Raw genomic sequence first — 8,632 nt, forward strand, 5'->3', positions numbered from 1 at the left:
ATTTTCTGGACAATTTTTCATTCTGATAGACTCTAATAATTTGCCTCCTGCCTTTTCCAGGGTTTGTTTGCATCACTTAGGAACTCACTTAAATCTAGAATGCTGCCGCATGCAAAAGGCAATTTTCCTGAGCCAAAAAAACTGCGTTCAATCAATTGCTGATTGGGTGATTCAAACAAACGTCTTCTTCGACACAAGATGCGATTCATTGGCCTCTGCATGTTTCCGCCAAATGAGAGACCGATGCAGAAAAGTACAATTTTTAACGAACAAGTAGAAGTTGGACAGTATGAAGAGCGCTGCTTCGACTGGAAGTATATAAGCATAGAAACATCCACGAATTAAAGCTGAAATGAATGTTTCTATGCTTTTTCGGTTGCGCACTGCAGATTTCGACCATTAAATCTTATGACGAAATTTGATACAATTTTATCCTTGTTAATCTTTACCTATAAGAGAGTATACGTGAAAATCCCCTTTACTGAGTGTTACTAGTTGCTGAATAAAACAGCTAATGATAATCACAGTGTGTCAATCGCTCAACAATCATAGCATAGTGGAAAATGCGAATTCAATTATCATCGATATGACCATCACATATCAGCTAACAGAAAGCACATTTCGATTCTCCAGTGTTTTTCCTAGAAATGTACATAATGTCTTAACCCACCACTTATAACCAATTTACCCAATGCTTTCCTTAAAACTTACGTTTCCTTGAACCGCACACCAGTGGCTCGCATTTAGCTTTAAGCTTCGTTGTGCATTTGTAATCAGACATCATTTATTCATATTATATAAAACAATGTTTTAATGTGAACCCGTCGTAGTACGCTGAAGTTTCAGTTTCAAATCAGTAGCAGCTTGTGTATCATTGAGAACCGGCAGTTTAAAGAGTTTTAAAGAGGCCAAAGTAGATGTGACTTGACTAATTTTCCTTAGATTGGATTGGTTTTGTTATTGAAAATGTAACTGTTGCCGTTGTGATCGTTTGCCGATCTGTAGCAAGTTGAACGCAATAACTAAGTGTGGCTCTGTTAATGCAACAGAAATCTCGCTGCAGATGAACCATGCAAAATTGCTAATCGCTAAAGAAAGCGAGAGCGTTACAAGCGACAAAAACAATGTTTTCGTTTGGACTTATCGCATGCTTACTAAATGGGCATTTCTGTGGGCTAAGATATTATACAATATATCTCTATTTATGTACACTCCATGGTTTTTGTCCCATCCCCGTCAAACACTGAAAAGTTAGTTCAATAAAACCATGGCAAGCTCCCAAACGACCCCTTGTTGGCCTCGCACTGCAACTAACATGCACAGTTCAGTTTTGCCCAAGCAAAATGGCAGGAAAAAAGAAGAAATCTCTGGCCAACAAACTGGCGAAAATGTCCGATGAAGAACGGGCGCGCTACCTGCAGCACAGGGCTGAAATGGAGGAAGAAGCGAAAAGGCGCAAAGAGCAATTGATTGCCATTTTCATGAAGAAAAAAATCAAGAAGGAAGAAGCATTTGCTCGCCTGAACTTGGCCAAAATCAACCAAAACTGGCACCAAATAATGAGGACCATCAAGGTAAAGGAAATGAAGAGCGACGTGGAGTATCTGAAGGCCTGGATTGAAAGGCTGGTGGAGAACAAGAACAATCGAATAGCCAAACTGATGGAAGAACTGGAGGATGCAGAGGAGCAGTATATGAATAACTTCAACTCCCATTCGCGGCACTTGGATGAAATAATTGGTGAGGCATCGAAAGATAGTGTCTGCTGAAACTAGTCACTGTCGATCTGTTTCAGAGCACCAAAATGGCCACATAGAAAAGCTGCAGTCGGATTATCGAGAAGAACTGGATGGCCTCATCGAGCAAGCCAAGGCAGAGGAGAACTTGATGCAAGATCACTCAAATGCCGAAGTTTTGTACCTCAAGACTGTTGCTTATGGGCAGGCAACTGTTTCGGAAAAACTGCTGAAAGAGAGCTGGGAAGCATACAGCAAGCGGCTCTATGAAGTGGAGTACAACGTGAGTTGAGAGCAAAGACTTTGAATGGCTTTTTGGTAATGCATGTAACAACTAACTAGAACAAACAGTAACTGCTACTAATAAGAGATTCACATCAAAAACGGGTAAGCGACCTAAAATGGTAAGTCTCCAACGGGCCAATCCGCGCAGTTGGACTTTCCTCTTCCTGCAAGGCAGGTGACCAGTTTTGTGGAGTATTCGCACGAGTTCTCAAAGTCCCCTAAATATGAAGCGGATTCAGTGCTACTTATTGCTGCTTCAACGCAAGCTTACCTTCTTCGGTTTCCTGGAAGCATTCATCAACGGAGTCCTGTAGGAAATCTCGAGTTTCTCGGCCGGTGGCCGATTCTACCAATGCGGCAGCAAACTTTTTGTGGTCCGGAAGGCCGTTGGTGTCCGTCTGCAAATCAGAACAATTATGAACAATTAATTGGAGATTGTTCTGGCGTTTTCTGGCATTTTTAGAAGTGATTTGTATCCGAAGCAACAGTTCAATGGATGATAGCCCGTCGTCGTTAGACGAAGAAGATGGTGGATGATAGCGAAACACGATTTACCATTTCCAGCTTCTCAAATATGCACTGCAAAATGCAGACTTCCCCTGATTCTTCAACATTATTAGCGTCCGCGTTGTCTTCGTTTTCTTCGCTTTGAATTGTGGTGGTTTGTTCGGTGGTGGTCGACGTTGGAGAGGGTTTCCTTTGGGACATCGGGGACTCGTTGTTGAAGCTTTTGCGCGATCTTTTCGTTCTGCTCGCCCTGCTCATCTTCATGCTCTTTTGTGCCGACGAGCCGAGATCTGGAAGGGTTTCACACATAGACAGATTTTTCGCTAAAAAATCGCCCTACCTAAGTTGGGAGCTTCCTTGCCTTGGGTGATCGGAACTTCTTCATCAGATGATGCAGACTCGTCGTCCATCGACGCCTCGGAGGTGAGCTCCCATATTCGGTTGAGCGTTTCATTGTCCTTCACGCACTCGGAGGCGATTTTCCTAAAGTGCTCGCTGGATATTTTCGACAATCCACATTCTAATCCCTGCGCAAGTTTCCCCATTATTTTCTTAATTGATTGTGTTGTGTTGATGTCGACCCACCTTACAATGCACCGCACAAAGAGCAGTTAGCACCACCATGAAAAGCTGCTTCATTTTGGCTCTGGCTGGGTGTTCACATGAAAAGTCGGCCACAGAATGGACGTTTTCAAAGAATTCGCCGAGAAATATGGTTTTATATGGTGGGCAGCAGCGGAACGGCTGTTTTAATTGGTTAATTTGACAAATAATAGGATCTATGGCAAATTAGAGCGGTCCGCTTGTTGTATTTAACTTTGTCAGATTCGATATCCGTTCGGTAAGTCACAAGATTGTTGTTTCCTGATGGCAACCAAATAAGTACGCATTAAAACTGCTGGATCCAAAGAAATGAAGCATCATTTTATGCATTTTTTCTCAATATTAATTGTTAAAATTTGATTGCAGAATCGGTCATCTTTGCGCCTTCTGTGCAAAACGCGAGCCGAAACCGAATCGGTTCTTTGGAGGCAAATATTGGAAATTGTTCATTTGTATGTGAGAAAAACGGACGTCCGCAGGAGCCATTTGTCGGAACTGCGTCGGATCGACGCGGAAAGCTCGGACGAAGTCCAAAAAAACGAAAAACGACTGGTAAAAGATGAGGTAATTGGGAATTTCATCGGGGTTACGCAAACTCCTCCTAATAAATATCTGCTTCCTGGTGCAGGTGTGCAATTTTTAAACAATTTACTACATTCGAGCGATCAGCAGCAGTAAAAACAATATCCGCATGCAATAAAGAAAAAGTTGTCATCGCATTTTATTGAAAAATAAACAGGAATAAAATATGGAATAATAAAACCGAGTAACCCCATAAGGAAATCAACAAGTAGCCGATTTAACAACACAAATTAGTCTGATGACAACGCAATGGCCCATTCGGGCCACTAAAACTGATTTATTCGCTACAAATAGAAGAAAGTTCGGAAAACATGCGGGCAATTTACTTTTATTCCCGTAGCAATTAGTGAACTTCTCTAGTACAAACCCTTAATATTTTAGGATCTAATTAAAACCTTGACTGTCGAATACGAAAGTCTCCAGAAGCTGAAAAGCGACAAAGTCAAGTCTTTGCAAGCAGAAGAAGCTCAGTTGAAGGCAAAGTTTCTCAAACTGCGTAAAACTCTAAAAACCCACTTGGCTCTAGATGAGAAGCAGTTGCGAAATTTGACTGCTCAATCTAATGAAACTCTGGATGATTTATCGGTGCTTTTGACCAAGGGCAGGCATCTGCTGGCTTTATCTGGAACATGCCAAAAATTCGTGACTGAACGAGAAAGACTTACCAGATGGCTCCCCATGACTGATTTGGTGGCTTGCAAGCAAGCGTCGGAAGATGGGACGTTTGATGGCATGACTGACGATCAGAAGTTGTACGAGAAAGTTCTACAAGAAGAGCAAATATTGAGTAAGTTCTACCTTTGCCCGCCATCAAGATGTTTATTAGATGGGAGATTTCAGGTAAAATCAAGGACGACCTTTCGACGACAGAAAAGGCAAAAAGTCGCCCAGCCTCAAAGCCACTAAGAACCCTCGAGCGTTCTTCGTCTTCCACCCTTTTTACACCTTCAGTTAAATCCACGTTTTTGCCTAAAATCCCCATTGCAATCAACGACGTGAAGATCGATGCAAAAGAATCGGAATTTGTGGATTACCAGACGAGCCCTAGCGAAGCTTTGGACATCAAGCACCATTTCCTGGACAAGTGCTACGAGAGTTTGGAGAAAATGGAAAATTTCTGGACAGTACACAATAAGGTGGAGGTTGATGTTAGGGAGCTTGTGCAGGAGAAAATTGTATTGGAGAAGGAAAACAAGCAGCTGCGAGGTTTTATTCGGGCGGTGCTGGAAGCGGCAGCTTTGGCCAAAGCGCTCCCAGATAGTAGAGCTTCCACAAGAGTGCCATCAAAGAGACGAAGCGCATATTCTGCTCCTTTACAAAGAATCACCTTCCATTAGTATGAAGATTCGACTCAATAACAATTTTATTCACCCTACCAAGTTATTTTATTATTTATCCATACCAAGAACCAGACTTAGAAAATTTGCAAGTTCAGTTTACAAGAAAAAAGAAACTGGTACGCATAAAAACGATAAATATACTGATATCGGACGGAAAAAGGCATACGGTATTCCAAATAGTTCACTTAGTTGGCAGGAACTATTTAAATACGTACAAATTGCGACTTGGACGGTTTTGCATTTGTTCAAAGCGTTTCGAAAATGGCACTTCAAGCGTCCGCAAATGCGCTATTTTGCCGCCTGTGTTTGGAAGAACTGGATATGGTTTACATGTTTTCCAGCGATCCTGTCACCAGAATGGTAATCTTGGATAACTTTCCTAAGATGGTAAGTCTGATACGAATGTTAAAATTGTGCGCAATTTTTTTGCCAAAGACATGCAGGTTTGAGTATGATGAATAATTTACATTGCCTCTTTTTGCGGAATTTCAATAATTTCAAAGTCGCTTTCGACAAGAAGTTTCCATGCTGATGACCAAAAGTGTCTGAAACAGGCTTTTGCGTGAATAGCTGATTGAAAATTTGGCGAAACTAGTTAAAAGTTCTTGATTTGAAGAGCTTCGAAAGCGCAAATTTGTGTTGATGTCTTTGGTTCAAGCGGATACACAAAACGCTAAAAAATCGACGATGGAAACTCTTTTTTTTATAAAAAACGTCGAAAGCTGCAGTAATGCAATTTTTGAGGAAAAGCAACAAAAAGAGCATAAAAGATGCACAAAACACCAGCCTGTTTTTCAGCGGCCAAATTAACGTGCTGTGGTGGACTTTGTCGCTCCTTTTTAATAATTTATCTTTCAATTAGATGATGTTTATGACTAATGTTGATGAGAAAGATTGCAGTACTCCCCAGTAGTCTGCAGAAACTCAATAAGGAGTTCAATTGTGAACTTGATATGTGCAATGTGCAATTTTTTTGGGCAGGTTTTGAGCCCTTTGAGCATCTGTCCTTAATCAAAATTGAAATCCAAAAATGGGCTCAAACTACATTCACTCACGCAAAATTCTTGCAGAATTTGGGCGCAACCAACTTCATCCGGCTTTGCAAGGACTGCTACACCAACTTGGACTTTGTGATGACGGTGAAAAGTGGGTTTCCACTGCAGCGCAAAGACTTCCTGCAGCAAAAGTTCTCCAGAGCCGCCGGCGTCAAGTTCTGCGCCTTTTGTTTGGCGTTTCAAGCTAACACTTCCGAAGAGTCCATATTTTCGAGCTCTCGCTATGGACCCACCCGAGTGCAGAAAATTGTTGAATATGTCATACCCGCATTTGTAGGTAGTCCGTTGGGTGGCCAGTGCCGTTTGGTTGATCTACGTTCTTTCAGAAATACATCAAAGCCCAAACTAATATTTGCCATTTCTGCTGGTCGTGGATCTTGAAGATATACAGCTTCAAGCAACAATGCAACCAAATTGATAATTTCTTGCTGCAAGCCTGCCATGAGAGTCATCTGAATGTCTTAACCGACACCAATATATACACGTTGGTGATGCTGAATGTGCAGGTTCGGACCGTGAGGGAGCAGATTCAGAGGGAGAAGCAGCAGACCATCGATTTGGGCCAGCACAAGTTTCAGAGCTACATCAGTCGTGCCAATGCGAATTTCTCCAAACTGGTGTTGGCTTTGGAAAGTAACACCGAGCATGTGCGGATGAATTTCGATATGATACGGCACATGGAGTATAATTTTGCCACTGGGGAAGATTATCCAAACTTCACAGTGAGCAACAATCCCGGCACGGATGTTCCTCCAGTGGCTCCGTGCAATTTTGTGCAGACTTATGGTAAGACGTACAACGTAACGGCAGCTTTCATGTTGGGATTCATAAGAAAATTCGCTTACAGATAATAAAGGCTTGTGCGCCTGCAATATCAACCTCACTAAAGAGTCTATTCCCACTATCGACTTGAATGATTCGGATGAAGAAACGGTGATATATCGGCCCAATGAAGACCTGATATTCGCCAATGACGATACGCTGTCTTCCGATGAGGTGAAAAGCATGGACCTGGACATAGTCGAAACTGATCTCAAACTGCAGCTTTGTGAAGCAGAAAACGACACAACCTTCGGCAATGATGAGGGCTTTGAAGCGATTAGAAGCGACTTTGATTTGGACGCTGAACTTCAGGGGGGAACAAGCGAACTCGAGATTGAAGCGTCCGGATCTGCTCCTGCAGCCAAAGAAGACAAATCCTGCAATATTGAAGAAGAAATTGCCACATTTCACATACACGCCGAATTGCTGACCGAGTTCATTGATGGCTATGCACAGCAGGCCTGTGCACCATTGGAAACGTCGAACCCAACTTTTGGCAATTGTGCATTTGTGGAAACTCTTCGGCAAGCAGACGTTCCTTTTTCGTACAACCCGGTAGATGCAAATGAAGATGATTGTTACCAAGTGGAAGCTGATCTAAACCAGCCCATTGATTTGACTCTGCGCTCATGCCAGGCCAAGTTGGCGTCAAGGAACAGTCACTTTTTGCGGGAATGTTGGGGCTGCTATGTATGCGCAGCAAAGTTTCGATCAAAGGGAGGCATCATCAGACATACCCTCCTTCATGAGCGTCCATGCAACAAATTCGGGAAGTTTTTCTGTCGGTTTTGCCCCTATAGAGCGAACTGGAAAGGGTGAGAATAACTTTTTAGTCCTCTGCAAAGCTTTGCAGATTCTGTAAAAATTTACACAGAGTTTCAGTGATTGAGCCTCGAGTTTGGGACGTTTTCAATTTATTTTAATGCCGAAAGTGGGTTGTATCTAAAAATCCGTTTAACTCTAGCGCATCTTTTTCAGTTCTGTGACCAGACATCAAAGCGTTCACGCCTTTGAAAACCTGCCGGACCACAGAACGATCAAATATTTGTGCATTTTTTGCAATGTAATTTGCAGCGCCAAAGAAGATGTACAAACCCATATGATAAAACACATCATTACATCGAACCACTTTCAATGTCTTCATTGCATGTTTGTCGGCAATTGTAGCAAATCTTTGCGAATTCATTACAGGGTAAGCTGTTTTCAAGGTTGATATTTTTTTGCCCGAACTTTTACTGTCAATTTTTTATTTCAATCTAATGGAATGTTCTGTTATTTTAGAATTTCCACATCGTTAGAGCCTAGCCGTATTCGAAGACCGCACAACGGACTGATCCTTTTCTTTATTGTATAGAGAAAATATGTTATGTTTTATGTTAAATTTCAAAAAAAATTAATTCTTAGGTTATTAGAAATTAAAAGGGTCAAACTTCAAAGTTTAGTTTACACACAAAATGCGAAAAGTCACAATATGTGCAGATTATGCGAACCGCTCTTAAGCATTGGGTTCTATTTAGAGAACCGGTGGAGATGCAAAGCCCTAGTCATTAAGAATACAGCCTTAAATTGAGCTCTTTTCCATAAAAACTCTCAGTTTACGAATGTTTTTAGTTTTCACGCACAATACAAAATTGTCAAATTTTTGCAGTATATGAGAACCGCTCTTAATTTTTCGCTTATTTTTAGAGAACGGTTTGAGCTA

The 8,632-nt window shown here is 41.7% G+C and overlaps 4 protein-coding genes across 6 annotated transcripts in view; 2 read left to right on the forward strand and 2 right to left on the reverse strand.

The window, feature by feature from the left end:
* The first annotated feature begins 1,343 nt into the window (after window positions 1-1,343).
* LOC109545216 (dynein regulatory complex subunit 2) lies at window positions 1,344-1,769 on the forward strand. Its single transcript, XM_048664319.1, has one exon. The coding sequence runs from the start codon at window positions 1,344-1,346 to the stop codon at window positions 1,767-1,769; it is 426 nt and encodes a 141-aa protein (XP_048520276.1).
* Window positions 1,770-2,044: 275 nt separating this feature from the next.
* On the reverse strand, window positions 2,045-3,447 carry LOC109545352 (general odorant-binding protein 71). 2 transcript variants are annotated; one of them, XM_019916007.2, is made up of 5 exons: window positions 3,114-3,447; window positions 2,890-3,055; window positions 2,577-2,818; window positions 2,293-2,419; window positions 2,045-2,239 (listed from the first exon to the last, which is right to left on the reverse strand). In XM_019916007.2, exons 1-5 carry the CDS (start codon window positions 3,165-3,167, stop codon window positions 2,133-2,135), a joined length of 696 nt encoding a protein of 231 aa, XP_019771566.2. In that variant the 5' UTR covers window positions 3,168-3,447; the 3' UTR covers window positions 2,045-2,132. The 2 variants fall into 2 exon arrangements, with proteins under 2 accessions (XP_019771566.2, XP_019771565.2); XM_019916006.2 differs by having other exon boundaries at window positions 2,049-2,239; window positions 2,869-3,055; window positions 3,114-3,431.
* Window positions 3,448-4,423: 976 nt separating this feature from the next.
* The window catches only part of LOC109545350, a 35,155-nt gene continuing 30,946 nt past the window's right edge, over window positions 4,424-8,632 (reverse strand). Inside the window, exon 6 of the mRNA XM_048663671.1 lies at window positions 4,424-4,478. Coding sequence (XP_048519628.1) covers window positions 4,457-4,478 — 22 coding nt within the window. The 3' untranslated portion in view covers window positions 4,424-4,456. The remainder of the gene's footprint in view (window positions 4,479-8,632) is intronic.
* Window positions 5,219-8,366, forward strand: LOC109545349. 2 transcript variants are annotated; one of them, XM_019916002.2, is made up of 6 exons: window positions 5,219-5,440; window positions 6,124-6,381; window positions 6,435-6,894; window positions 6,941-7,745; window positions 7,909-8,122; window positions 8,212-8,366. In XM_019916002.2, exons 1-6 carry the CDS (start codon window positions 5,315-5,317, stop codon window positions 8,233-8,235), a joined length of 1,887 nt encoding a protein of 628 aa, XP_019771561.2. In that variant the 5' UTR covers window positions 5,219-5,314; the 3' UTR covers window positions 8,236-8,366. The 2 variants fall into 2 exon arrangements, with proteins under 2 accessions (XP_019771561.2, XP_019771562.2); XM_019916003.2 differs by having other exon boundaries at window positions 5,221-5,440; window positions 6,956-7,745.

Source organism: Dendroctonus ponderosae, unplaced genomic scaffold (assembly GCF_020466585.1).
Source record: "Dendroctonus ponderosae isolate FM_Combo_2020 unplaced genomic scaffold, Dpon_F_20191213v2 Dpon_F_20191213_2, whole genome shotgun sequence".
NCBI classification, from domain to species: domain Eukaryota; kingdom Metazoa; phylum Arthropoda; class Insecta; order Coleoptera; family Curculionidae; genus Dendroctonus; species Dendroctonus ponderosae.

Bases quoted from the DNA above. Each gene is read 5' to 3' on its own strand.
- LOC109545352 (XM_019916006.2), bottom strand. From the start codon at position 3,167: ATGAAGCAGCTTTTCATGGTGGTGCTAACTGCTCTTTGTGCGGTGCAT. The intron at 3,056-3,113 runs GTGGGTCGACAT...AAACTTGCGCAG, and splicing joins TTTGTGCGGTGCATTGTAAG to GGATTAGAATGTGGATTGTC. The intron at 2,819-2,868 runs GTAGGGCGATTT...AAACCCTTCCAG, and splicing joins CAAGGAAGCTCCCAACTTAG to ATCTCGGCTCGTCGGCACAA.
- LOC109545216 (XM_048664319.1), top strand. From the start codon at position 1,344: ATGGCAGGAAAAAAGAAGAAATCTCTGGCCAACAAACTGGCGAAAATG.
- LOC109545349 (XM_019916002.2), top strand. From the start codon at position 5,315: ATGGCACTTCAAGCGTCCGCAAATGCGCTATTTTGCCGCCTGTGTTTG. The intron at 6,895-6,940 runs GTAAGACGTACA...GGGATTCATAAG, and splicing joins CAATTTTGTGCAGACTTATG to AAAATTCGCTTACAGATAAT. The intron at 8,123-8,211 runs GTAAGCTGTTTT...CTGTTATTTTAG, and splicing joins CTTTGCGAATTCATTACAGG to AATTTCCACATCGTTAGAGC.